This window comes from Ovis canadensis, chromosome 19, assembly GCF_042477335.2.
Source record: "Ovis canadensis isolate MfBH-ARS-UI-01 breed Bighorn chromosome 19, ARS-UI_OviCan_v2, whole genome shotgun sequence".
NCBI lineage: Eukaryota > Metazoa > Chordata > Mammalia > Artiodactyla > Bovidae > Ovis > Ovis canadensis.
The window spans coordinates 26,428,048-26,455,833 of NC_091263.1; the positions used below are offsets into that span (position 1 = coordinate 26,428,048).

General features: G+C 54.5%; 1 protein-coding gene across 6 annotated transcripts; it reads left to right on the plus strand.

Annotated features, from left to right (window-relative positions):
* The first annotated feature begins 55 nt into the window (after nucleotides 1–55).
* ACVR2B (activin A receptor type 2B) lies at nucleotides 56–27,608 on the plus strand. Of its 6 annotated transcripts, none has more exons than XM_069561491.1 (11): nucleotides 56–592; nucleotides 21,057–21,264; nucleotides 21,525–21,634; nucleotides 21,790–21,941; nucleotides 22,020–22,163; nucleotides 22,667–22,810; nucleotides 23,128–23,276; nucleotides 24,839–24,953; nucleotides 25,599–25,737; nucleotides 25,842–25,972; nucleotides 27,278–27,608. In XM_069561491.1, the coding sequence occupies exons 1-11, from the start codon at nucleotides 541–543 to the stop codon at nucleotides 27,470–27,472; spliced, it is 1,539 nt and encodes a 512-aa protein (XP_069417592.1). In that variant the 5' UTR covers nucleotides 56–540; the 3' UTR covers nucleotides 27,473–27,608. The 6 variants fall into 6 exon arrangements, with proteins under 6 accessions (XP_069417592.1, XP_069417589.1, XP_069417591.1 ...); XM_069561490.1 differs by lacking the exon at nucleotides 56–592 and adding an exon at nucleotides 5,455–5,701; XM_069561488.1 differs by having other exon boundaries at nucleotides 109–592; nucleotides 21,790–22,163.
* The last annotated feature ends 178 nt before the right edge of the window (nucleotides 27,609–27,786 follow it).

Below are 27,786 nucleotides of genomic sequence, written 5' to 3' on the forward strand. Positions count from 1 at the left end.
CCCGCCCCCGAGGGGGGCGCGGACCACGAGGCCGGAGGGCCCGCCTCCCCTCCCCCTCCCCGCCCAGCTCGCCCGCCTCTTTGTATCCAACATCCGGGTTTCCCCGCTGGCTCGGCTCCGCGGCCGCGGCTCAGGAGCCATTTTGGACTCGGTTCAGCTCCCCTCCCCCCCACCCCTCCCCCCGTTCATGGCCCCTCCGGACTCGGCCCCTGTGCCCGGGGCCCGGGCCCAGCCCCGCCGCGCGATGCCTGAGTCGGGCGCGCCCCGGCCCGCGCCCCGCCGCCGCCCCCCGGCCCCCGCGTCGTCCCGGAGCCCGGGCCGAAGCCTGCGCCGCCCGCAGCGGCCCTGAGCCCGGCCCCGCCGTCCGGCCCTTGGAGCCTGCACGCTGCCGGGAACGAAGGCGCAGGAATCGCGCGGGGAACGAGGCCGAAGGAAGGAGCGGGAAGGAGAGCGCAGCCGCCGCTGGGCCCTGCGCGCCCCGGGAGCGCCGCGCGGCCCTGCCCGCGGGCTCCGGGTGTCCGCGGGGCGGCGCCGCGGAACATGACGGCGCCCTGGGCGGCCCTCGCCCTCCTCTGGGGATCGCTGTGCGCCGGTAAGAACGAGGCGCGGCGTGGGGGGCGCAGGAAGGGCGCGCGGAGCGGCTTCGGGCGCCGCGCGGTGTTTACCAACAAAGGGCGGGCCCGCGGCCTCCTTGCCGCGCCACCTGCACCCAGCTTGCACCTCCCGGGGCGGGGACAGGGGGCGCGCAGGGCGCCCCGCTCCCTGGTCTTGGAGGGGGGCGGTGATCTTGCCTGTGCGGCGGCCTGCGGAGCTCCCGTTCGCGGAGGCGACCCCAGGGTCGGGGTTCTGGCTATATGGGCGCGTGGAACCTAGGGAGAGTGAGATGAAAATCGGAGCATGGGGAAGGTGGCCAAGAGGGGCGGGCAGATCTTATACGGAGGTAGCGGGATTGTAGGTGCAGCAGCGGCTGGGGGCAGGATTGCGCGACCCTCAGAGCCACTTAGGTGTAGCGGAGCGAAGCGGGCCGCTTCACACAGCCCAGGAGTTTCCTGCACTCCACCCCACCACGTCTGCGTGGTGTTCCCCGGGAGGCGCGCCGTTGGCGCCAGCTCCCACCTGCGCCCGCTTTCCCTGCGCCGCCCCGGTACGCGAGGTGCGGTCACTCCAAGAAACTGCTTTGTTTTGGGGCACCTGAAAGGAGAGGTGGGGTGAGAAGAAAAACCAACAGGTCCCTGTTCGTTCTGACCTCTGGGAAAGCACGTGGCGGGGGTGGGTGACCCTGCTAGCGTTCGGCGTGCGTGCTGGCGGCTTAGGGTGGGTGGGTGCGGGTGTACGCACATGGAGTCCCGCTGGGAGATCGCTTTTCCCCCTGGCTGGCGCACAGATTTTTCCTCTTTTAGCGGTACTGGGACGCGCCCTATTCTAGTGTGCGCGCGCGGACAGGCTCCGCACTACGCTTCGGATGGCTCTGGGCAGCCCACGGAAGCCGCGCATTAAAGCTTCAGGGAGAAGCCCGGGACGGTCTCTTAGGCTGGTGCGCGGCAGCCGGGGAGCTGGTCCTGCGCGTCTTTGTTCCCAGCCCCCATTACACATGCAGCGCGGGTCCCCTGCCGCCCGCGGTGGCAGCAGCTTAGACTCTGGGAAACCCGCGAAGGGCGGGGCTGGGAGTGCAGGGGCGGGGCTGGGATCCCCGGGCTGCTGCGGGGGTGGGGATCCCGGATCTCCTTATCCCCACTCCCACTCTACCGGCCTCCTTTCCGATGTATCGTGGCTTAGCTGTCTGCACCGAAGGCAGGTAACTTCTCCTTGTGGGGCTTGGAGCTGCGTAACTTGAATGCAGCGAATGGAAGACAGAGACCCCTTATTGGTGGATGCATGCGTGCTCAGTCAGGTCCGACTCTTTGCGACCCCATGAACTGTGGCCCGCCAAGCTCCTCTGTGTCCATGGGATTGTTCAGGCAAGAATACTGGAGTGGGTTGCCATTTCCTCCTCCAGGGGATCTTCCCGACCCAGGGAGCCAGCCTGGATCCCTTGCATTGGCAGACGCATTCTTTACCACTAGCCACCTGGGAAGCGGCCCCTTATTGGTACTTGGGCACAGTATGGAAGGGAGTCATGGATCTTTTGGAGCCATTTCTTGTGTCACAGAAGCAAAGTGTTCGTGGTGGTGAACCTGTTCCTTTCTCTGCCTTTGAAGTTTTGCTTTGCGATGCTTTTCTCCCAAGTGAGATCTCTGAAGTGAAGGAAGACATTGGCCTCTAGAGGGAAGGGCTGCAGTTAGCCTACTTTACTAGGCAAGCAGCGGCTCACGTGGCTGTCTCTGGATCCCTTCTGGAGGTGCTGGACTCTTCCAAGACCAGGCCTTCAGAGCTGGCCTCTTCCCTAATTAACTCTTCTGTCCTGATCAGTCTCAGGTCCCCACCTGATTAGGTGAGGCAGGGTGGGATTGGGTCCCTGGGATTGCCATGCTCTTCCCTGGCTTGGGCAGTGCTTGTGTGTGTGTGCTTAGACCTGAGCCGGCTAAGCTCCTCTGTCCATGGGGGTTCTCCAGGCAAGAATACTAGAGTGGGTTGCCATGCCCTCCTCCAGGGGATCTTCTCAACCCAGGGATCGAGTGCAGGTCTGCTGCATTGCAGACGGATTCTTTACTGTAGGAAGGTGGGAGTCACTGTGTGTTTCTTGTGGTCCCATCAGCCAGTCCTCTGGTGGCCACTACCTGACTTGTGAGGAACTATGGGAGGAGCCTCAGCAGACCCCAGTGGGGGCAGAGCTGGTCCTCCTGTTCCTCCACCCTCCTGGATGTGCTTCCTTCAAACCCTGGGCTTGCTGTTTAGAAGTACCCCCACCTTCCTGTAGAAGGAGGGTCTAGGATGGCACTGTCAAACAGAAATATAGAGGGAACCACATAGAAGACTTTCAACTTTTCTGGTAGTTTTGTTAATAAAAGGACAAAGAAACAGGTGTGTCTTAGCCTCCTCAGGGCGCTAAACAAAAGGCCACAGGCTGTGTGACCTAACTCTTTTCTCCCAGTGGAGGCTGGGAGTCTGAGGCCAGTATGCTGGCATGGTCGGGTTTTAGTGAGGGCTGTCTTGCTGGCTTACAGATGGCCGTGCTCTCATTGCATCCTCACATGGCCTTACCTGGTGCTTCAGGTGGGGATACTGGGGGCACTGTGATTTTTTTTTTTTGCTTTCACTAACCCCATCAAGGAGGCTCTACTCTCTTGAACCTCTAACGTTTTGCAAAGACCCCATCTCCAAATCCCATCACATTGGGCATTAGAGTTTCAACATAAGAATTTTGAGGGGACAGATTCAGCCCCATAATAAGGGCAAATTAACTTTAATGGTATATTTTACTTAACCTAACGTATATAACACAGTCATTTCAACTTGTAGTCAGTATTAAAACAGACATTTTACATTCTTTACTGTCGTCAAAATGCACGGCATATTTTATACTTAGAGAATGTCTCAGTTCAGACTTTGTACATTTTATATGCTCAGTAGCCTCGTTTTGCTAGTGGCTACCGTATTAGATGCTGCAGGCCTATTCGAAAAGGCAGAATGGATGCTGCAGCCATGGTGTACAGTGCTTGACACAAGATCAGCATTAGTGCGTTTTGCAAGTCTTCTGTGATCTGTGCCTGGCCAAGTGTCCTTGGGAAACAAGTCATTGGCTCTTGCCTTGCAGAGGATATCCCAGACACACATCTGTGTATCCCCCAAGAATCCTGACCTCTGTCTGTGTACTTGGGCTTTAGATCAGGGCCTGTGGGTTGGAGAGTATGCTGAGTGGAATGTCAGGGGCCCCTGGCTGGGGAGGAGGACCAGATTTCTGTCTGTCCCATCAGAAAGTGCAAGCCCTGACTGCTCCCTGGTGTTCTCGTAGACAACTACTCTCCCACCCAAAGATGTGCCCCATTTCCTCGGGGGGACATGTGTATGCAATGAGTGAAGTGACTCTCAGGCCCAGTGTAGTGGTAGCTCTCAGGGACACAGACCAGAGAGTCACGGGCCCCAGGTACCCTTTCCCAGGGAAGGGTGTCCGTGTCCTTGTACCTGCTAAGCACTCCAGGCTCTGCCCTGGCTGGCTGGCCTGGCTGCTCCTTGGGGAGGAGCGGGCACTCCACTCAGCTCTTAGAGATGCTTCCAAGGTAGCTGATGTGAGACACTCACCCAGCCTCCCAGGCTGTCCACCTGGGTGAAACCACACGAGGCCATGGTGGCCACTCACTACTCTACAGGGTCTTTCTGGTCATCCCGATTCCCCCAGGTAGCACCTGGACCTCTCCTGGCACTTTGCCTAAGGAACTTCCTTTCTAGGGAACCCAGTGAAGCGTGCCCATCATACACTCTGAGGATCCTATGAGAGCTGTGGATTTTTCCCCCAGGAAAATGCAAATAGAGAGTGCGTGTGAGAGTGAGTGCATACTTGGTGCACACTCACTGTTTGCACTGATACCAGGTAACCGTGGCCCCCTGGGTGGAATTTTGTGAACGCCTGGCTCCCTGCCCATTGTTTCAGGGGACAACATGCTGTCCTTGGCGGGTGTGCTGCACCGGGCAGGTTCCACCTACCTGTTCTAGCCACTGCGCGTGACTTCTTTGCTTCTGCCGTGTGTGACCCTGCCTACTGTCCACATGACAGCCCTGGTTTCCTCCCTGCACCCCCCACCCCCACTCCTTCCTTCAGGAAGCCCTCCTTTGAGTGCCTGTGCGTTCAGCCTCCTACCTGGGAACTTAGGGTAGTGCAAGTGACAGCCAGATCTACTTGTAAATACTGGCCCTTTACCAGCTACTGGGATCTGGGGACCTAGGTAGGCGGTAACTGATCTGGATCCTTCTCTTGAGAATGACACTGGACAGACAGCCCTCAGGCAGGGTCCTGGCTGGCTCAGCCTTGACACTGTTGACAATTTGGATCCCATGATTCTTTGGTGTTTGTATAGGTGGGAAGGGGGGGGGGTCTTGTTCATTGTAGGATGGTTTGCAGTATCCCTTGGCCTCTACCCACAAAATGCTAATATTAGCACTTGTAATCCGGAAAACCAGAAATGCTTGGAGTGGCGAGGGCATAAATCACCTGATTTAGAATCTGATCTAGAATGTTCTCATGATTTTAAAGGGACAGAGTTGTGGGAGATAGGGTTAATGGCTAATACCATCCCCCTTACTTCTTCCCCCCAGGGGTGCGTGCGCATACACACACACACACAGACTCACACACACACTCTCACACACACACACTTTGCTCATAAGATTCAGGGCTGAAGGTTGGATTCTAAAAGTCTGGGAGATTCCTGCTTCAGCGTCAGGGTTTGGTTCAAATTTGTGCTTCAGGAGTGCCGCTGGCCACCGTGGAGAGAATCCTGGCGTCCTTGAGTTTTCCCAGAAGTGGTTCAGGTTTCAGGGAGGCGGCGATTGCGGGGGGCGGACCGCCTGCCTGCCGCCCCTGCCCACCACTCTGAGTGCACCGCCAGGTTCGCATCTTGCTTCGCCCGCCTGGGCCGGGGGCTCGGTGTCCCTGTGCGCGCACCTGGCAGCTGACGCGGGCCCAGCGGAGCATCGGGCATGCCCTCCCCCGCGAGCCCTGCGGGCGGGCCGGCCGCCGAGCACCCTGGGGAGCCGCCGCCGCCCTGGGCCTGGGGCTCCGAGGCCGTGGACACCGGGGCGGGGACGCCGCCGCCTCTCCCCAAAGGTATGGGGCCGCTGCGCAGCTCCTCCCGGGCCGGGGAGGTGTGGTGGGCAGCGCGGCTGGAGGCTGGAGACCAGATGGGCGCCGGCACCACGGCCCCGACCCGGGGGTTGATCTCTTCCGGCGCCTGTTGGTTGTTCTTGGCAGACTGGCAGCTCCCTGTTCTTCCTCCACTCCTCCCCCAATCTACTCGCGGCTCGACTCCGGAGCCTTCTGCGGGGGATCTCCTCTCTGATCTTGAGATCAGCAAAATACACCTTGCTGAACTGAGCACTATTCCAGAGTGGGAGGAAGCAGTCCCCAAAGCTTCAGTTTCCAAGTACTCCCTGTCGCTGCTGTGTGGTGTGTGAAGTGCTTAAAGGTTTTTATTTTGTTTGTTTGTATTTATTTATTTATTTTGTTGGTGTTAAGACTTTCTGCTTCCATCTTTTGGGTTTTCCCAAAGGGGACTTTGTTGCCGTCTCAGGATTCTTTATCTTTTTTCTCTTCCCTTCCATTCTGTCACCTGTTTTTTGTTCCAGAATAAACACCTCCCCCTTGTTTGGCCTTTCTCCACCAAACTGCGGCCTGCCATCCCAACCCCAGAGGCGCCTGGTCTTTGCCTGCCCCTGGACGCCTCAGTTGTTTGGTGGGGATGGAGGAGAGGAGAGACCGCTGGCCTCTTCTGAGTCTGATGGTGAAGTTTCTCAGTGCTCTCTCTGTCTGAGAGTATGGTAGGTGCTGGAAGCCGACTGGTAATGCAGGCTGAGATTGTTCGGGAGTTGGTCGGGCCTCCCCGGCCCAGGATTAGCCTTGGCTTTTTGCATTTGGGCAACCCCATGCCTTGCCCTGGTTCTCCCTGTCTGGCTGTGCACATACACGTGTCTTTTTCAGACTCTCTCAGGGACTGGCGGCCCTAGCAGAGTGTTTCCAGTCATGGGCACGTGATCGCTGGGAGTGGGTGTGGGAAAGGAAGGTTGCTGCCCCAGTGGGCGGATGTGAGTCCTCCTCCTCCCCGAGTTGGTGGGGGGGGGGGTTGGCTTTTGGGCGTCTGGCCTGCCACTCACTGGGATGACTTCTCTCTGGCCGTTTTCTGGGCTGGAGCTGAGGCGTTTTGTGAGGTGAGTGCATATTCTTGTTTGCAAACGTTCCTCTGCCGACTATTTCAGTTCCACTCTGACAACCAAGGAGGCTAAAATTAGTTCTAGGGAAGGAAAAGGAAGGCTGCTTGGAAACCCAAGCACTTGGCTGGAGGATGGAGGAGGCTGCTTCCTGGGGCTGGTGGCCCAGCGTTTCAGGGAAGATGTGACCAGACCAGCTGTTGTCTGTCCATCCGGGGAGAGGGAGGGGCCGCTGCTTGCCTCCTAGACAAGCACCAATGAAAATGGGAGGCTGACTTGGAAGTGGCTGCTCTTGAGTGTTGACGCCAGGATGTTCTCTCCTCCTGGCCTGTGTAGTGGAGCACAGTGTTTGCAGGTATGAGGACAATGCCTTTTAACGTCCAGTTTCACTGACAGCCCTCCCTCCCCCTTTCCCCTCATTGAAAGCATGCGTGAGTTCTCAGTCTTGGTCTGGCAACCCTGGGTTAAGAAACCATTACTGTATTCTGTTTGAGAATTACCCTCCTGTCCAAGTTTGACATTCCCTTCAGGGCCTCACAGGCCAGGCAGACCAGAGCCCCCCTTGGAACTGCTGGCTTGGGTGGGAGTGCGTGTGTGCCTGCCTGTTGCCGCAGTCACGTCTGACTCTCTCTGACCCTACGGACTGTAACCTGCCAGGCTCTTATGCATGGAATTCTCCAGGCAGGAATATTGAGTGGGTTGCTGGGCCCTCTTGCAGGGGGTCTTCCTGACCCAGGGATTGAACTCACATCTCTTATGTTTCCTGCCTTGGCAGACAGATTTTTTACCACTAGAGAGTAGGGGTTAGAGGAGAGCCCTTGGGGCCCTGAGGGCAGAAGGGAATCAGGGTTCATCTGCTCTGGAGCTTAGAAAATAGAGGGGTAGAGGAGTCAGGTGAATTCTGGTTTCCCTTCCCACATGGCTGGTGCCTCCTGTGAAGCCCGCACCCTGACCTGAGAGTGAGTCCTGCCGGATTCCGTGGGGGAGGCGAGCCGGCCCAGTGCGGTCCTGTCTGCCCTCCCTGAAAAGCCCCTCCCAAACCTCCACTCATCCTGGGGTCTCCTGGTGGGCCACCTGGGGTGTAGTTGATAGTAATAGTCACTTTGGCCGTAACTTCTTGTCCCATTTAAAATTTTTGTTAATTTTTAGTTTTATAAGTAACATATGGATTTAGTTGCAGAAATTTAGATATTACAGGGGAACCCATGGTCTCTTTTGCCAGCTCTGTCTGCCTTCTGAATCCTCCTCCAGAAATGAGCCTTCTCCGGTTGGTGCAGTTTGACCTGTGTATCTATAGAAGTATTAGACTTAGAGAAAGACAGAAAGCTGTTTTTTTCTTTTTAACCTAAAAAGGTATTACTCTTTTCCAAACATTTAACTGAAGTATAAATTATGTATAGGAGAGTGTAATTACCATAAGTGACAACTTGAGGAGTTTTCACAAACTGAGTATGCTGATGTCATCAGCATCCAGATGGAGATGCTCACCCCTTCCCCACTGAACCCTCTCTTTCTCCATTCCAGTCTTGACCCCTAAACCCTGGAGGGTAATCACTGCCTTTTTTTAATAGCATATGTTAGTTTAGCCTGACATTGTGCTTTGAAGTGTAGCGAGGTGAAAATCACTCAGTCGTGTCCGACCCTTTGCCACCCCATGGACTATATACAGTCCATGGAATTCTCCAGGCCAGAATACTGGAGTGGGTAGCCTTTCCCTTCTCTGGGGGATCTTTCCAACCCAGGGATCGAACCTAGGTCTCTTGTGTTGCAGGCGGATTCTTACCAGCTGAGCCACAAGGGAAGCTGTCATTGTGCTTTAAAGGGATGTAGTCTTGCAGGGTGAACTGTTTTGTGTCCCCATCTTTTGCTCACCGTGTTTCGTAACTTGCATCCACCTTGTCACATGTCGTGGTTTTGGTGGTGTGTGTGTGTGTTTTTTCCCCCCACCGCATGGCATGCAGGATCTTAGTTCCCCTGGCCAGGGACTGAATCTGTGTCCCCTGCAGTGGCAGCATGGAGTCTTCACCACTGGACCACCAGGGCAGTCCCCGTCATGGCTTTTTAAGCTCAGAGACTTGTTCTGGCAGTCTTTTTCAGTGTATATGGGTCTACCCCAGTCTTTTATAGTGTGAAATTTCAGAGTTCGGAGATAGGCTGCGTTTAGTCTGGTCTCCTATTGATGGACTTTCTGATTGCTCAGTTTATGCAGGTTGTTTGCTAAGGATTGATGACGAGAGGAGAGAGTTCGGAGTCACAGGGCTTGTATGCTTTGAATTTTAATATAGATATCGAGAAACGATTACACACGGTTATACTGCGCTGTGGTGGTGTGTGTGTGTTTGTGTCCCTGTGTAATGGTAGGTTACAGGGCTTGGAAATCACCCACCTCATGAAGGGTGTCCAGACAGGAAGGATGCCCACTTCCGCTGACCTGCTGTCTGAGGAGCTCCAGAGAGGCTGCTTCCCGCGTCTGAGTCTCTGTGCCGACGGAGGGAGGTGGCAGTGGACCGACCAGGATGCATCCAGGTTCGGGGTGGATGTGCACGTGAGCGTCTGTGTGTGCTCACCAGTCAGGCTGCACGCTGCCTCCACCCCCGGAGGGGCTGAGGCTCTTGCTGAAGGTTGTGGAGGGCAGGCTCTACTGGTGCAGCCAGTGCGTTGGACACACTCTGGGCGTGGCAGGACCCTGGTGTCTCTTGTGGCGATAGTGGAGGTAGGGAGGATGAGAGAAACTTGTGGAAGAGTGGCCTGGGGTCTGGGGAGAGGCTTTTCCCAGCAGGAGGGGCTGCATGCGCTTCAGTTCCTGGGTGGGTGTGTGGCTTCTTCCCTGGGACCCGCTTCTGCCCTGACTGGCTGAAGAACTGAAGAGGGCAGGTTGAGATGGCTTGTTCTCCAGAGCCCCTGCTTTCCCAGTTCCTTCCTCACCACGCGCTCTGTTCTCTCACTGCTGTTTTCCTGGGATTCCTTGTGTGAGCCCACTTGTCAGGCCCTGTTTGTGGAGCTGGGTGGCAGTGGGTACTGTTTGTAGCGTGAGTGATGTCCCAGCGAGCTTTCCCACATTGCGCAGGTGATGGGCGCTGTCTGGGTAGTAATCTGCTTAGGCTGCAGGATGGCACAGACTCGGGGGCTTCAGTAACAGAAATTAATTTTCACTGCTCTAGAGGCTTGAAGTCCAAGACCGAGATTTTGTCAGGATGCTCCTTGGCTTGTGGAGAGCTGCCTTCTTGCTTGCCCTCACACAGACTTCTCTCTGGGCGTGTCTCTTCCTCCTCTTAGGACAGCAGTCCTGTCAGAGCCCCACCCATGTGGCCTTGACTGACCTTTATTACCTCTTCAGAGACCTTATTTCCTAGTACAGTCATATTGCCGGTTACGAATCTGAGGGCAAGGAGATGCAGTGCACTTCACAAGAGTCTAAAATAATGGAGTCGGTTGAAAGGGGATTGTTTTCCCTTTGACTTACCCTTTGGAAGGGAAGTTAACTTTCTTCAGGACTCTGCTTTGGGGTCAGTGTTCTTGATTAACACTTTCTTTGGGCAGTCTTATCTGCACTGGTGATCTCAGTTGCTGTGTATGTGTGGAGGTGTCCTCTTGAGCTATTATATATAGTCCTGAAAATATATTTAAAAACTGGGTCAAAGTGTAGATATGGAGGTTCCCTCTTTCGATGATCAGCATCAACCCTTTTTCTGAAGGCACCTGGAAAAGATGGACAAACAGAGAAAATACCTCTGGTTGAAGGCATTGTACAGCTAAGAAGATAGGGCATACCTACCAGGCCAGGATCCGTGTGACTGCAGAGGCCCTGGGTGGTGACTTTTACATCTGAGTCTGTTTTCAGTTGCACATGGGCAACTGAGAGGCCGAGCCTTGCACTTGACACCCTTGCGGGGCGAGGAAGACAGGAATTGGAATTTGAAACAGAGGGTGAGTATAGTGAGCCCTTCTTTTTGGTTTGGGACCGCAAAGATATAGAGTAGAGAGGGAGCCAGAAGACAAACTCTAAAGTGGGATGAAGATGTTAGGCGGTGGAAGTCATGTTGCTTCTCAGCTTTCTCTGCAGCCAGTTTAGGACTCCGTGTGGCCATTGGCCACTCGTGTATTTGCTTTCCAGCTTCAGAACTTTACTTCTGCGGTTCTTTGCTGTTCCTTTTGTCTTTATGGGTGTATGCCTTAAAAACCTTTTCTTTGCTGTGGTTTTAGTGGGATTACACGAAGGAGCAAAAATAACATTTGTGTATAATCCTTGACCTTTTATCTACAAGCTCTCTTGCCAGTGTCCTTCAGGAATGAGGGCTCTGGAGAAAGGCAGGCGTCGTGGAGAATGGTCCTGGGCCCTTGCTTTTTAGCTGTTGGTTCTAGTTTTGGCTGCGCCGAGCCTCCGTTGCTGCTCGGGGTTTCTCTGGCTGCCGAGTGCAGGGGCTCCTCTCTGGCCGAGGTGGCTTCTCGTGGAGCAGGGCTCTGGGGCACACGGCTACAGTAGTGGCTTCCAGGCTCCAGAGCGCAGGCTGAGCAGTTGTGGTGTGCCCGCTTAATTGCTCCGTGGCACGTGAGATGTTCCCGGATCAGGGACTGAACCCTTGTCTCCTGCGTCGGCAGGCAGATTCTCTGCCACTGAGCCACCAGGGAAATCCCCCCTCCCACCCCCCAGCCTTGTTCTGTGGATGGTGTTAGGGAGTCATTTACAAAGTCGAAGCTGAATGTGACTCGAGGTGACATGGCTTGATTTCTTGTTCTGCTGGCACTAGTCGTAAAGAACCTACATGTCAGTGCAGGAAATGTAGGAGATTTGGGTTCCATCTCTGGGTGGGGAAGATCCCGTGGAGGGCAGGACAGCACACTCCATTTTGTGGAGAATTTTGTGGACAGAGGAGCCTGGCAGGCTGTAGTCCATAGGGTCTCAAAGAGTTGGATATGACTGAAGCAGCTTAGCATGCAGGCTGGTAGAGCTCCTCTTGTCACCCTTGAAAATTGCTCTGAACTTGCATTTCTGGCGATAATAGTGAACAGAACAGCCAAAAAACCTCGTTATACAAGACACGTGGAAATACTGGATAAAGTATAGCGAATATCCTTTTTAAATGTATATTCATAATTGCATGTATAAAAAAGGAGAAGCAAGAGTGGGCTGGAAACTAGAGCTGTGCCCTTTCACTGGCGAAAGCTGCTTTCTCCTGAGGGACTTTGCCTCTTTCCATAATTTAAAGATGCAGGTTTAGTAGCAGTGTGTGAGGCACAGGAGATAAGATGTGGAACTGTGATTGAGGCTCTCACATGATAAGACTTCGGCAGGGTTATTCATTCAGTGAAAGTATGGACAAGAGGGAACGTTCTTTTCCTGATAAAGGGAATAGATAAATTGTTGATTACTGGGAAGGTGGGTAGTTCCACTTGAGAATTTGTAACCATAGATCTGTGTGCTTCCATGAGCTTGGAGTTGAAGTTTATACCATCTGTGTTTCCTGGGAACCTGAAGCTGAATAATTACAGTGATTCCAGATTGGTACTGTCCTAGAGAATTTGGCAGAATTTGGCAGAAGCAAAAATATAAATTATTTCTGGAAAAACTTGGCTTCACTTTTTATTCCCACAGAAAAGGCCGCCACTGAACATAAGTTCTGTATCCAAAAACAGAATCCAAAATTCCAAAACACACAGGGAAACAAGATTCCATGAGTGAAATCATCAAAAGTAACAAGTGGGATAAATAGATGTTTAGGAAGTTAAATTATGGAGTTTATATAAACTAGAGATTTGGAAGTATGACAAGAAATGGAAGTATCAAAATTGACCAAGAAGGTTTTTTTTTTTAAGTAGAACTTGTCAAAATTAAATAATAGATAAATTGAATTTATAAATTAATTAGAACTAAATAGCAAATTAGACCCAGCTAAAGAGAGAATTAATTAGTTGGAAGTTAGATCTGTGGAATTATCTATAATGGTGTTTAGACACAGATTAGGCAATGACACCCCACTCCAGTACTCTTGCCTGGCAAATCCCATGGGCAGAGGACCCTGGTAGGCTGCAGTCCATGGGGTTGCTAAGAGTCGGACACGACTGAGTGACTTCACTTTTACTTTTCACTTTCATGTGTTGGAGAAGGAAATGGCAACCCACTCCAGTGTTCTTGCCTGGAGAATCCCAGGGACGGGGGAGCCTGGTGGGCTGCCATCTCTGGGGTCGCACAGAGTCGGACACGACTGAAGTGACTTAGCAGCAGCAGCAGACATAGATTTGAAAAATATGAAAGCAGAGTTAAGAGGCTGGTCTGATGGTCTGATGCTTGTAATAGGAATGTCAGAACATAGAACAGGGAGGTATAAATAGATGCGGGAAAAGTGGAAACAGTGACAGATTTTATTTTCTTGGGCTCCAAAATCACTACAGACAGGGCTTGCAGCCACAAAATTAAGACTCTTGCTTCTTGGAAGAAAAGCCATGGCACACCTTGACAGCATATTAAAAAGCAGAGACTTCACTTTGCCGACAAAGGTCTATATAGTCTAAGCTGTGGTTTTTCCAGTACTCACATATGGATGTGAGAGTTGGACCATAAAGAAGGCTGAGCGCCAGAGAGTTGATGCTTTCAAACTGTGGTGTTGGAGAAGATTCTTGAGAGTCCCTTGGGCAGCAAGGAGATCAAACCAGTCCATCCTAAAGGAGATCAACCCTAAATATTCACTGGAAGGACTGGTATTGAAGCTCCAATACTTTGGCCACCTGATAGGAAGAGCCAACTCATTGGAAAAGACCCTGATGCTGGGAATGATTGAGGGGAGGAGGAAAAGGGGGCAACAGAGGATGAGCTGGTGGGATGGCATCACCAATGTGATGGACATGCATGTGAACAAACTCCGGGAGATAGTGAAGGACAGGGAAGCGCTGTGTGCTTCAGTGCATGGGGTCACAGAGTTGGACACAATGACTTAGTGGCTGAGCAACAACAACAAAGAATTTTTCAGAGTCAATGAAAGATGTGAATCATCAGATTAAAAGCATATTCTTCTGAGCAGTATGGCAACCCACTCCAGGATTCTTGCCTGAAGAATCCCATAGACAGAGGAGCCTGGCAGGCTGCTGTCCATGGGGACACAGCTGAAGTGACTTAGCACGTAACTGCATAAGCCCATGCCTCTGAGCAGTACAAATAAACTTAAACATATAGCTCATTAGTGAAATTGCAAGAAGCAGATCTAAGAAAGCAACCAGAGGGAAAAGACAGAATATCTACAAAGTTAAACTAATCAGACTTTTCTGCAGTAATGGTGAAAGCCAGAAGACAGTGGAATAATACCTTCAAGATGCTGAGAGAAAATAACTCAACCTAACAGTTTATGTTCTTCTAAACTGTCAGTTAGGAAAAAGAACAAAATGACATTTTCAGAGAGATAAGCCTTCTTTATCCAAAGATCTGTACTGAAGAAAGGTGTTCTGTGGGAAAGACAGCGGTCCTGGAAGGAAGAGTGGAGTTCCAGAATGAATGGGTGCGCAGACAGACTGGTGAAAGTATGGACTGAGAAAAAGATGCTGACTGTAAAACCCAAATAGTATCTGCTTTGGGAGGCAGATAAGAAGATGAACAACCGACTACAGTGGAACACAAATGTTATGTTAAACTAATTTAATGTAGGTTGGACAGAGGTAATTAGAACAGTGAAGTTCCAATAAGGGATAGGAGAGATGTTGATTAACTTTCGGCTTTTAGCATAAACGTACACGTTGCAGGTTAGCCTATAATGGAATGGAAATAGGGTGCAAGTGGCTGAAATAACGGAATTTGAAACATGCATACATTTGGCTGTGCCAGGTGTTGCGCACTTGGGATTTCTAGTTGCGGCATGTCGGGTCTAATTCCTGACCAGGGATCAGACCTAGGCCCCCTGCGTTGGGAGCAAGGAGTCTTGGCCACTGGCCCCCCCGGGAAGTCCCTGAAGTGGGATCTAAAATGATAATCTAAAGGTGGTAACCGTAGAGAAAAAACAAATTTAAACGTTGTTCAGCCACCAGGTCGTGTCCGACTCTGCAGCCCCGTGGACTGCAGCATGCTAGGCTTCCCTGTCCTTCACTATCTCTCAGAATTTGCCCAGACTCGTGTCCATTGAGTTGGTAGTGCCATCCAGCTATCTAATCCTTTGTTGCTCCCTTCTCCTCCTGCCCTTAATCATTCCCAGAATCAGGGTCTTTTCCAGCGAGGTGGCTCTTCACATCAGGTGGCCAAAGTATTGGAGCCTCAGCTTTAGTGTCAGTCTTTCCAATGGATATTCAGGGTTGGTTTCCTTTAGGATTGGCTGGTTTGATCTTGCAATCCAGGGGACTTCTCCAGCGCCACAATTCGAAAGCATCAGTTCTTTGGCACTCAGCCTTCTTTGTGGTCCTGCTCCCACATCTGTGCCTGACTGTGGCAGAAACCATAGTTTGGACTATACAGACTTTTGTTGGCAAAGTGATGTCTCTGCTTTTTAATACATTGTCTAGGTTTGTCATAGCTTTCCTTCCAAGGAGCAAGTGTCTTTTAATTTTAAGGCTGCAGTCTCTGTCTGTAGTGATTTTGGAGCCCAAGAAAATAAAATCTGTCACTGATTCCACTTTTTCACCTATTTGCCATGAAGTGATGGAAACGGATTCTATGATCTTCGTTTTTTGAATGTTGAGTTTTAAGCCAGCTTTTCCACTCCCCTTTCACCTTCATCAAGAGGCTCCTTAGTTCTTCACTTTCTGCCATTAAGGTGGTATCATCTGCATAGCTGAGGTTGTTGATATTTCTGCCAGCAGTCTTGATTCCAGCTTGAGTTTCCTCCAGCCCAGCGTTTCTCATGATGTCCTCTGCATATAAGGTAAAAAAGCAGGGTGACAATATACAGGCGTTGTACTCCTTTCCCCGTTTTGAACCAGTCTGTTGTTCCATGTCTGGCTCTAACTGTTGCTTCTTGATCTGCATATAGGTTTCTCAGGAGACGGGTAAGGTGGTGTGATACTCTCATCTCTTTAAGAACTTTCCACAGTTTGTTGTGATCTGGACTTTAGCATAGTCAATGAAGCAGATGTTTTTCTGGAATTCCTTTGCTTTCTCTATGATCCAGCAGATGTTGACAGTTTTCTTTCTAGTTCTTCTGCCTTTTCAAAACTCAGCTTGCACATCTGGAAGTTGTCCGCTGAAGTACTGCTGAAGCCTAGTTTGAAGGATTTTGAGCAGGACCTTGCTGGCATGTGAAACGAGCGCAGTTGTGTGGTAGATTGAACATTCTTTGGCACTGCTCTTTGGGATTGGAGTGTCCTGTGGCCACTGCTGAGGTTTCCAATTTTGCTGACATAGTGAGCACAGCACTTTAACAGCATCATCTTTTAGGGTTTGAAATAGCTCAGCTAGAATTTCATCACCTCCACCAGCTTTGTTCATACTAGCCTTTCCCAAGGCCCACTTGAGGATGTCTGGTGAGTGATCGATCACACCATCGTGGTTATGTGTCATTAAGACCTTTTTTTGTATCATTCTTGTGTGTATTCTTGCCACCTCTTCTTAATCTCTCCTGCTTCTGTTAGGTCCTTACCATTTCTGTCCTTTAATTGTGCCCATCCTTGCATGAAATGTTCCCTTGATAGCTCCAGTTTTCTTGAACACAGTGGTACTTGTAATGGGATCTGTAATGCGGGGTTTCTTGGCTGTGCTGGGCCTGCGTCGCTGTGCACAGGCTTCCTCTCGCTGTGGCAGGCAGGGTCTACTCTGGTCGCCGTGTGGGGACTTCTTGCAGCGGCTTCTCTTGTCATGAGGCGGCTTCTCTTGTCATGAGGCACGGGCTCTAGAGCACATAGCTGCAGTAGTTCTGCTGCACAGGCTTAGTTGCTCCGCAGCACATGGAATCTTCCTGGACCCGGGATTCAATTTTAGATCAAAGACAGTATTAGGTTGAGTGGGGATAAAAAGAGATACAGAAAGATTTGAAGTACGAATTGGATAAAGATAAATTGGGAAAATACTAACTACAAGAAATGTCATATAGCTGTGTTAATGTCACGTTAAAGTAGGCCTTCTGCAAGGAGCAAACAAATGGAAGGGGGTATTTTGTAGTAAGAAAAGTTTTATTGGAATATGTAAAAAATTTCTATAACCCAAAGGAGAAGCAGCCCAGCGGAAAAATGGGAAAGGACGTGAACAGGCAGTTTTCAGAAGGGGCTGACACACGCGCATGACCACTCTCACAAGCGATTAGGAAATGGGGATCACAACCGTGACGTCCGATTCCACCCTGGCCCGGTTCGCACGTCGCAGGGGCCGAGGGGTGGCTCAGTGGGGCTGGAGTCTCTTGGGCACGTACAGTGGTACATCCACGTGGGAGAACAGTGTGACCATGTCCTGTGAGTTGGAGATGCTCATCCCTGGGTCCCCCCATCTCTGACCTTTAACCTGTGGTGTATCCCCTAGAGGAACACCCGCTTGTGAGAAGACACACAGGAGAGGACCCCAGGAGGGTCCATGGCGGCAGGGCTTACATCAGCAAATGTTGTCAAGGACCCTAAAGGTCCAACAGGAGAATGGGCCCTGAGGTTGTGGTCTGGCCGTACAGTGAGCTGTTCGCTAACACCGAGAGTAGAGGCATCACAGAGTAGGTGAAGAGGGTGTGTACTCCATAGCGAGGCAGCCTTGGGCTCAAAACCTGGTTTTGACCCTTAATAAACATCTTGGGTAGAGTTGTTCTCGTGTGTGGGAGAAGTTCAGAGACGGGCGCAGTCCACTGGGGGATTCTTTTCTGCCTCTTGTATGTGTGTGTCATTGCACAGTGCGCGCACACGTGTGTGTGTGTGTGTGTGTGTGTGTGTGTGTGTGTGATGCTCCAGCCCTCCTCCTCACCTCCACTTAAGTTCCCTTTATCCCGCACACACCAGCCATCCTACTCTGGTCGTGGGGAAGATGGTGAAGAGCATCCTGTGTGGACCGGGGGAGGCGGAGTCACAAACTCAGATCCGGATATTGTCGCTGGGCGCCCCCACCTTCGGGACCCTCTTTGGCTGCTCTGGAGGAGCCTGTGGTGACAGCGGGTGCTCAGCTAAGGGCAGGTCCCTCCTCGGGGCAGGGTGAGGGGAGCCCAAAGCACGGCCTCCGGGGAAGGGAGCCTGACCTCTGTGTGCGCTTGTGTGGCGGATGGGGGCTGTCTCTGCGCAGACCTGGAGGCTGGACGATGTGGGAGAAGGCTGGGCTTGCCTCACTTGGCCGCCTCTCTGGCTTGGTGGCTCCTGCAGGGAGCGGGGAGTGGTGACCTGGTGCCTGAGGTGGGTGGCATCCCATTCTCACCACTCCGCGTTGTAGGGGGACTGTGCCCATAGGGAGGCGGGGCTGTTCAGGGAGCCCCAGGAACCAGGGACAGAGCGCAGCGGCCGGCTGGCTGCTGGGGTCTGTGGTACCTCTGAGAGCTGTTGGCTGAGCTGAATGTTCCGCAGACCCAGAGCTCGGGGGTCTCCAGGGGAGGCATGGCTGCTCCGGCTGTACAACCTCCCCGCAAGGTCTGCTTCAGGTCTCCAGCCCACTCTCTCCCCCCATTGGATTTCCCCCTTGTCTCCCCAAGTGCAAGTTGGGGACATCCAAGGCCAGCTGGCCTGGGAAACAGACCTTGCATGTCACAGCCCATCCATTCAGGTCCATCCTGCTCTCAGATCGTGGGTTCTGAGTGGAATCTGCACGTGGTTCTGTGTGTCCAGGATTGGGGTTTCCGTGTCTTGCCTGGACTGGGGGCTTGGGGAGCACCAGAGGTGTCTTCCCACCGACGTGTAGACTCCTTGGAACATCAGGACTGCCTCTTGGGGACACTGCTGCTTGTATACCTGATTCCTTGAGAGGCTAGTGCTCAGGTTGGCTGGTGCTCGGGGTAGAATGAACCCCTTACCCTCATGTCTTTGGGGGAGGTGCCCCTCTGGGCTCTGAGGCAGCAAGTAGGGGCACAGCTTCTTCTGCTGGGATGGGTGAATGGGCGGGGGTTGGGGGAGCCTCCTGTGTAGGGGGCCCCGGCTCTATGAGTGTGGGCAGGAGCCCTGTGTCTATTAAAAGGCAGAGGCGGCCTTGTGGTTGGAGTGTTGCCAGAGGCTATAAATAGCTGAGTGTGTGCAGGAGTGCCGGGGAGGAGGGAGGAGGGAGGAGGGAGATTCCTTCCAGCTGGCCGCAGAGTATGAGAGTGGGGGGCATGGAGCCTCCCAGTCTCCCCGAGCCCCCCTGGGGCTCTGAGTACAAAGCTCTTGCAAGGTGTAGGTGTACACACCCCCAGCCTGATGGGGCGGGGGGCTTGTGCTGTGCCAATGGCGTTGGCAGTGGGGAGGGGTCTGACTCTGATGTAACAGTGATGGTGCCAGGCATCGTTCTCACTTAAAACGCAGTAACTCACGTCATTCTTGGGACAGGCAAGGAAGTGGGTTTGTTAGCATCCCCTTTACATGAGTGGGGAAACAGAGGCACGAGGTGGCTGGGGCACTTGCCGGGGGGGTGTCCAAACCAGGACCTGAATGGGGTTGATGCCCCTTTTTTTCAGCTGGTGTGTGGGGTTCCCCGGGTGGCGCTAGTGGTAGGGCACTGCCTGCCCGCGTGGGAGGCGCTGGAGACATGGGTTCCGTCCCTGGGTCGGGAAGATCCCCTGGAGGAGGGCACGGCGACCCACTCCAGTATTCTTGCCTGGAGAATCCCATGGACACAGGGGCGGCAGGCTGTAGTCCATGGGGTCACAAAGAATCAACATGACTGAGCGACTTAGCACGCGTGCACGTGTAGGAGGATCTTGTCAGGTGTGGGTCCACGGTCATCCTGAGCCCCGGGTCTTAACTGGAGCCTTGAGATGTGGAGTTCCCAGCCCTGTCCGCATGGGTCCTGCTCACAGGAGTGGCCAGAGGGGTGCCTGCCTGGTCAGCAGCCTGGAGGAGAGGAGCTGGGCCAAGCCTGGAACACTCCTGCTGTCTGCTAAGGCCTCTCGTCCGGGCTCCCAGCTTTATATGCGGCGCGGAGGCTTGTTGTCTGAGCGGAGATGGACCCTAGGGTTTGGGCTGCAGGCTGAGGCCATCCCTCGTTTTCCCCTCCCTCGACAATCCAGCTCCAGGCAGGAGAGAACTGTGTCCTTCTGTCTGGTCATTGGTCCGTCCTTCTTTCGGCGCCTCTGCCCATCTTTCCAGCCTGTGTCTGGACCTGGTTCTAGCACTCAAGATGGTCAAGGTTTCTGCTGTCAAAGCATCAGCTTTGCAGTCCTGTGGGGGAAGCCTGACATTTAAGAAGCAATCATCAAGCGCATTTGTAATGTTTTGTTTCTTACGTGAGTGTTTATTATGTTATTGTCTCTGGGGGGATTATTCGGTTGCATTATTTTTATACTTTTTGAATGTCTGGAATAACCCCTTAAACAGCAATAGGCAATTAGTCACTTGGGATAAATGAGGTGATGGAGGAAGTGCAGAGGCCTGTGGAGTGGAGAGTAATTGGCCTGGCCTCCAGGGAGAGAGAAGAGCCAACATTTAAAGGAGAAAGTGGGGAACGCCTTTCAGCCAGAGGTAGTAACTTGTGTGAAGCCTGGAAGCCGAGCATTCAAGAGCCTGGCAATGTTGTGTGCTGCAGTCGGGAGAAGGAGGGTGGGGTTGTGCCCAGCACCCCGTCTGTAGCCCAGCTTGGGGGTCTGGCCCACAGGTCACCAGTCTCCAAGGACCCCCACTAGATTTGCTGACATGGAGGCAGTGCGTCCCGTGTTCCCTCTGGATCGGGGGCTTTGCAGAGTATGCAGCTGCCAGTGCTGCTGCAGGTGGGCGGGGGGGAGGGGGAGGTGTGGGCATCGTTGGCACCAGCCTGGGCCCTGCTGCAGCGTTTGGTCTCCTAGGTCCACCCCGTTCCCTCAGCCCCGCCCCTCGCTAGCAGAGGTGCTCTGAGACAAGACAGAGAAATGGGCAGGAAGCTGCCCTCCTAGTTTCTCGGAAGTGGTCCCCGAGTTTTGCACCAGAACCACCTGGGACAGAGGGGTGGTTAAAAACACAGATCCTGCCCCCACTCCAGTTGGAGGGGTCTGGGCTGGGCCCAGGAATGGCATGTCTAGCATCCCCCTCCCGCCCCACTCCAGCACACGCAGTGATTCTGACATGCCCGGGGTCTCGGGCCCCCTGCTGTGGTGCAGGGAGGCCCCCCAGAGCCCCAGGTGTTGGCCGAGCCCCTCCCTGCGCACCTGGCTGGCAGTCTGTGCCCGCCCCTCCTCCACCCCAGGGCCCTGGGGTGGTTCAGCAGCAGCTGCCTCCCCCGGGCACAGGTTCCGGGCGCGGGGAGGCCGAGACGCGGGAGTGCATCTACTACAACGCCAACTGGGAGCTGGAGCGCACCAACCAGAGCGGCCTGGAGCGCTGTGAGGGCGAGCGGGACAAGCGGCTGCACTGCTACGCCTCCTGGCGCAACAGCTCGGGCACCATCGAGCTCGTCAAGAAGGGCTGCTGGCTGGACGACTTCAACTGCTACGACAGGTGCCGCTGCCCCTGAGGCCGGGTGTCTGGAGCCCACCCGGGCTCTCGCCGGGTCCCAGCCCTCCCGGGTTTCGAGGTCCCCAGTGATGTTGGGGGAGGTGTCCACCCTTGGATCTCCCTCCCGACTCTGCGTCCCGCTTCTGGGCAGCCCGACCCCCACAGTTCCCCATAGGGATCTCTGTCTGTGGTGAGGGCTTTGGCTGGGCCGCCCTGGGAGTCTGTTCCTCAGGCGAGCTGTGGATGGGAAACTGTGCCTCCAGGCAGGAGTGCGTGGCCACCGAGGAGAACCCCCAGGTGTACTTCTGCTGCTGCGAAGGCAACTTCTGCAACGAGCGCTTCACCCACCTTCCCGAGGCGGGCGGCCCAGAAGGTGAGGGCGTGAGGGGGAGCAGATGTGGGCCGGCCTTGGCCCCCAGGTGCTCGGCTCCTGCGTGGGGTGGGGAGCGGCTGCAGGGGTCTCTGCTCTGGCCCTGGAGGTGTGCAGGTAGGCGGACTATCTGACGCTGGGCTCCGTGTGTCCCCCAGTCACGTACGAGCCACCCCCGACAGCCCCCACCCTGCTCACTGTGCTGGCCTACTCGCTGCTGCCCGTCGGGGGCCTCTCCCTCATCGCCCTGCTGGCCTTCTGGATGTACCGACATCGCAAGCCCCCCTACGGCCACGTGGACATCCACGAGGTAAGACGGGGCTGGCTCGGGGTGGGGCGGGGTAGATCCTATTATGGCCAGATCCTGTTAAGCCCTCCATCTCCCCAGGACCCTGGACCTCCACCCCCGTCCCCTCTGGTGGGCCTGAAGCCTCTGCAGCTGCTGGAGATCAAGGCTCGGGGGCGCTTCGGTTGTGTCTGGAAGGCGCAGCTCATGAACGACTTCGTGGCTGTCAAGATCTTCCCACTCCAGGTGTGTGTCTGCCTGTGGGGCGTGGTCTCCAGGTCATCGGGCTGGGGCCTGAGCCCTCCTGCCCAAGAGCAGTCCATACCCTGTGCAAGCGGGGTGAGAGAGGAATGGGCCCCACTGCGGGTGACAGCGTTTATTGTGGGCCTAGGGTAGGGCTTTCGAAACCCTGATTTGCAGAACCTCAGTCCACCCTGGTTTTTAGGGTTTTGCTTTGACATCAGGTTCTGCTTAGAGGCCCTGGACACCAGGCTGACGGAGCCATTGGCCAGGACACCTGCTTCTCGTTGGTTGGGTGGTCCTGGGCTGCTCCTTTCTGTCACTCTGGGCCTCAGTGCCCCCTGTCGTAAACCAGGTGCTGGGCTTAGTGATCTCAGGGCTCACCGCTGGCCTGTGGTCCCTGGCCCAGCTGAGTCCTGCCCTGCCCTTGACAGAGGAGGTTGGGAGCGGGTGGGAAGCTGCCAGGTGGCCTGGCTGCGGTGGGGTTCAGCTGCGCCTCCCTGCTTTAGGACAAGCAGTCGTGGCAGAGTGAGCGGGAGATCTTCAGCACGCCTGGCATGAAGCACGAGAACCTGCTGCAGTTCATTGCCGCTGAGAAGCGAGGCTCCAGCCTGGAGGCGGAGCTGTGGCTCATCACAGCCTTCCACGACAAGGTGAGCCTCGCCCTGTGGACCCTGCTCCCTCGGGAGGTGACCGTGGGCCCCACTGTGGCGTTCCCCTGAGGTCCCCTTCCACGGGTGTGGACACGAGGGTCTGCAGGAAGAACCCCTCTCCCTGGGATCAGTTCTTGCAGACGGGAGTAGTGACGTCACGATCATCCCTGTCTGACACCACCCGCTTCCCAGCCCCTCCTGGCCTCGTGGGTGCCAGCCTCCCGTGGGGCCCTCAGCCATCTGACCCACGGGTGCGTCCCTCCAGGGGCGGGGCTGGATCCTGCCCGCGTGCCCAGCGCCTGCGCCGTCTCCTGCAGGGCTCCCTCACGGATTACCTCAAGGGGAACATCATCACATGGAACGAGCTGTGTCACGTGGCGGAGACCATGTCTAGAGGCCTCTCATACCTACACGAGGATGTGCCCTGGTGCCGGGGCGAGGGCCACAAGCCGTCTATTGCCCACAGGTACCTGGGTTAGCAGTTGCCCTCTCTTCTCTCGACCTGGAGCCACAGAGAGGGTTGGAGGTTGAGAGCAGGGCCCGGGGAGGGTGGCGGGGCCGGTCTCAGTTTCATAAACATGCTTAGCTGCTCTGTGGTGTGTCAGGGGTAACCCTGGCCCTTCCCCTGCCTTCTGCCCTTGTCTGCTCTGGCTGTGGTCTTGCAAGCTGGTTCTCTGGTGCCCTCCAGTGGCCACAGAGGGAAGTGCTGTTTCTGTCCCTGGTTGGAGTTCCGTGCATTGATCCTTGCTGTGTTACAGCATACGTATCCTGTTAACTGTCAGAGTGACGGCGTGTGTATGTAGCCTCTGGAAAACTCTGTAGTCCTGGGAGAATGAGCTTTACGAAAGGCGAATAATGGATTATTATGAAAGGAATGTTGACCTCACAGATCCCCGGAAACAGTCTCAGGGATTCTCTGGAGTCCTGGGATGGTGCTTTGAGAGCCAGTCTGTGTTACCTCCTCATCACAGTGGCAGGCACCACTCTAGACACTCCGAAATGCCAAGTCATTTAAGCCTCCTAACTGCTCTGTGAGATAAGTACTATTTATCCCAGCCCTTCTTACAGGGAAAGGAACAGCAGCACAGACGAGATGACAGCTTAGTGTGGTTCTCTGACTGTGAGGGAGCCTCAAAGCTGCAGGGCCCCAGTGGGAGCAATATGAATGACACAGGGCATTGACTGTAGGAAATTACCATTTTTGTAGGGCAAACTTGGTTGAATGCTGACTCTTCCATAGGGTCCAGGCTAACAACAGTGCATAGGAAGTGTGCCAGGGGTGGCTCTAAGCATTTGTCCATCAGTTGAGTCCTCAGAGGAAGACTGAGACAGGCATGAGGAAGTTGAGGACCTGCTAGGGAAAGGCAGAGCTGAGTGCAACAACAGCGCCCACTGTGCCGCCTCCAGAGCAGCTCAAACCTCTGGGGCAGCGGTCCCCAATCTTTTTGGCAGCAGGGACCAGTTTTGTGGAGGACAGTAGTTTTTCTACAGACTGGGGTAAGGGTGGTTTCAGGTTGATTTAAACATGTTACATTTGCAGTGCACTTCATTTTTGTTACTGTATTAGATCCACCTCAGATCATCAGGCATTAGATCGTGAGGTTGGGGACCTCTGCTCTGGGGCCTGCTCAGAATCAGGCAATGCATTGAAACTTCTCTTCTCATTCACATCCCAAATGGTGTAAATTCTTGCCAGGAAACTCACATCCCCAGCTGCAGTGCCCCTCCTCAAACCCTCTGAGAATGTGAGAGCCAGCCTTTGATGCTGGGCACTGGACAGGGGTCATCGTTGCTCTGACAGCTCTGGTCAGAGTGCAGTTAGGGATTCTCACACTGACGGAGCGGGGTGTACTAAAGCTGCCCGCCTGGGTGGCTTCGTGGAACTCCAACCTGGTGCAGACCCCGCTCCCCACAGGGTGGGATGGACCCCGGCTTAGGGCTCTGGGAGTCTAGGTGGGAAGGCAGGAGCAGGGCCGATCCAAACCAGGATCACAGGTTTGGCTCCATCTCAGTCCACCGTCTCCACAGGGACTTTAAGAGCAAGAATGTATTGCTGAAGAGTGACCTCACTGCTGTGCTGGCTGACTTTGGCCTGGCTGTTCGGTTTGAGCCAGGGAAACCTCCGGGGGACACTCACGGGCAGGTGATGAGCCTCAGGGGGTAGAAGATGGGGGTGGACACTGCCCTTCTGGTGTCAGCTGGCAGGGGACAGGGGTCACCCCGTGAGATCAGAGTTGTCTGAGAACCCCAGGGGTAATGCTCTCATTTCACCAGTGGGGAGGTGAAGCCTGGAGGGTGGTATGGCTTCCTGTGCCGGTCAGTGAGAAACAGATTTCCCTTCCTTCTTTCAGTTGTAATTATTAAACAAGATAAAAATAAATAAGTGTATTTTAAGAATCCAAATCAAAAACCTGGAGAAAAAGTAACCTAAAGGTAAACCTGAGCAGATCATCCTAAAACAACTGCTGTTAGTGTTTTGAACTATTCTCTCCCTTCTGTTTTTGATGTCAGTCTCAGTAAAATACACATTATCTGTGGAGCCCCTTGTGGTGTTGATGGAGTTAAGAGGCAGCAGTTCCGTGGTAGATTACTACTGTCTGGAGTGATACTTCACAGTCGTCATTACATCGTGCCCCTTGTAGGCCTCCCCGCCCCCACCCCTCCACGACCGTCGGGGACAGCTGTCATTGTCGATGACCCTGGCGCGCACACGGGCTGTAGCTCCCGTGTCCTGTGAGTGCATCTGTGCATGCTCGGTGACCACAGCCCCTCCCCTGTCCTCACGCAGGTGGGCACGCGGCGGTACATGGCCCCCGAGGTGCTCGAGGGAGCCATCAACTTCCAGAGAGACGCCTTTCTGCGCATCGACATGTACGCCATGGGGCTGGTGCTCTGGGAGCTCGTGTCCCGCTGCAAAGCTGCCGACGGTGAGCAGGGCGGGAGCCCCGAGCATCCTGGGCGTGGCGGGGGAGAAGTCGGGCAGTCGGGTCACCTCCCCCCCCACCCCCGCCTTGGGACTCACTCTCTCCAGGACCTGTGGATGAGTACATGCTGCCTTTTGAGGAGGAGATCGGCCAGCACCCGTCACTGGAGGAGCTGCAGGAGGTTGTGGTGCATAAGAAGATGCGGCCGGTCATCAAGGATCACTGGCTGGGACACCCGGTGAGGGTCGGCGGGGGCTGCGGCGGCGGCTGTGGGCGTGGGGTGCTGACGGCCAGCAGGGGGGCTCACCCCCGGCAGGGCCAGAGGGGAGGGCTCAGGCCGCAGGCCCAGCCCCACCTCCCCGCCGGTGCGTTGCCTCCCTTCCACCCGGGCAGTGTCTGCGCAGGTTAGTGCACTCCAAGGCAGCGGCTCTGGTTTTGACCCCAGAGAGTGATGGGACCTGAAATCCTGGATCTGTCCGTCAGTAGCTGGGTGACATCTGGCAGATTGCTTTATTTCTCTGAGCTCTTGTCTCCTCAGGGTAGTATTAGATTTAAGGAGTTGCTGTACCTCACTGGGCAGGACACCTATTACTTAAGTGTTTAATACGGCTTAGCTCGGATGAAGTAATCACTTTTCCCTGCCCTCATCGATTTTTTGGGCCTGGGCTGAGCTACGTGGCATCTGGGCCCCTCCAGTCTGCGGATATGTACAAAAGACCCCAGCTGTGGAAACCGTTAACATTTCTTGGAAGGATATTTGCCTTGAGCTCCATTGACTCCCTTCCCCCTGGCACCCTAGGGTTAATTCCGAAGGATATCACTGGGGGCTGGCGCTCTTCCCACATTGTCAGGGGTTGAGCTGTGGAGGTCAGGTTCTGCTGCCATGCTGCCTGCTCCCTGAAACCCAAGACTGCAGATGGAGAAAATATAGGCACCGGGAGAGGGAAGCTGGGCCTTGCTTCTGCCTTAGACGTTCAGTCTCTCAGGGCAGAGACGCTGCGGTCGCCAGTCCAGTTCCCTGACGTGGAACAGGCCCAGAGGGAGCTGAGTGTGGCCTAGTGCCAAGCAGGCTGGACCGTTCTGGGTATGGGTGGGCACTTTGCTCATCTTGCGGCCTTTCCCAGCTTCACGCAGTTGGTTCTAGCACAAGGTGTCAGGCCCTATTTCCTGGACTCTGGGGAGGTTCTGGGGGCCGTGGGGAAAAAGGTGGGATGAAGTCCCCCTCTGTCTCCACTGTAACTGCACATTGGGCCCCTGTGTGATTTGGACTTTGCCCAAGATCTTGTGGCAATGTCACCAGTCCAAGGCAGGCGGCCCTGTGGGCCCTGGATTCCCTTGTTGAGTATTGAGGTTCAGTGGCCCTTCCCTGGGGGCTGTGGAGGAGGCCGGTGGGCTCAGGACCCTGACTGCTGGCAGGGGAGCGTCCCCCAGAGCCCTGTGGACGGGCCTGTGGGCTCAGTCCTCGGGAACATGGCTGGTTTGCTTGTCCTCACTGAGGGCCACCAGCAGAGGCATGTGTTTCCTCTCTCCCGCTGGCATGCAGGGCCTGGCCCAGCTCTGCGTGACAATCGAGGAGTGCTGGGACCACGACGCGGAGGCTCGCCTGTCCGCGGGCTGCGTGGAGGAGCGAGTGTCCCTGATTCGGAGGTCGGTCAACGGCACTACCTCGGACTGTCTCGTCTCCCTGGTGACCTCCGTCACCAACGTGGACCTGCCCCCGAAGGAGTCGAGCATCTAAGCCCAGGACACGAGTGGCTCTCCAGACTCAGTAGATCTGAAGAGGAAAGGAAAAAAAACAAAAAAAAGTTGTGTTTTGTTTTGGAAATCCCATAATACCAACAAACACATAAAATGCAGCTGCTATTTTACCTTGACTTTTTATTATTATTATAATTATTATAATTATTATTATTAATATTATTTTTTTGGATTGGATCAGTTTTTACCAGCACATTGCTCTACTGTATCGCAAACAGCGGACACGTCAGCAGGCGTTGCGGTGCTGAGCTGTGAATGAGGAACCAGCGCCATGCTGAAGAGCCTCGGCCACCT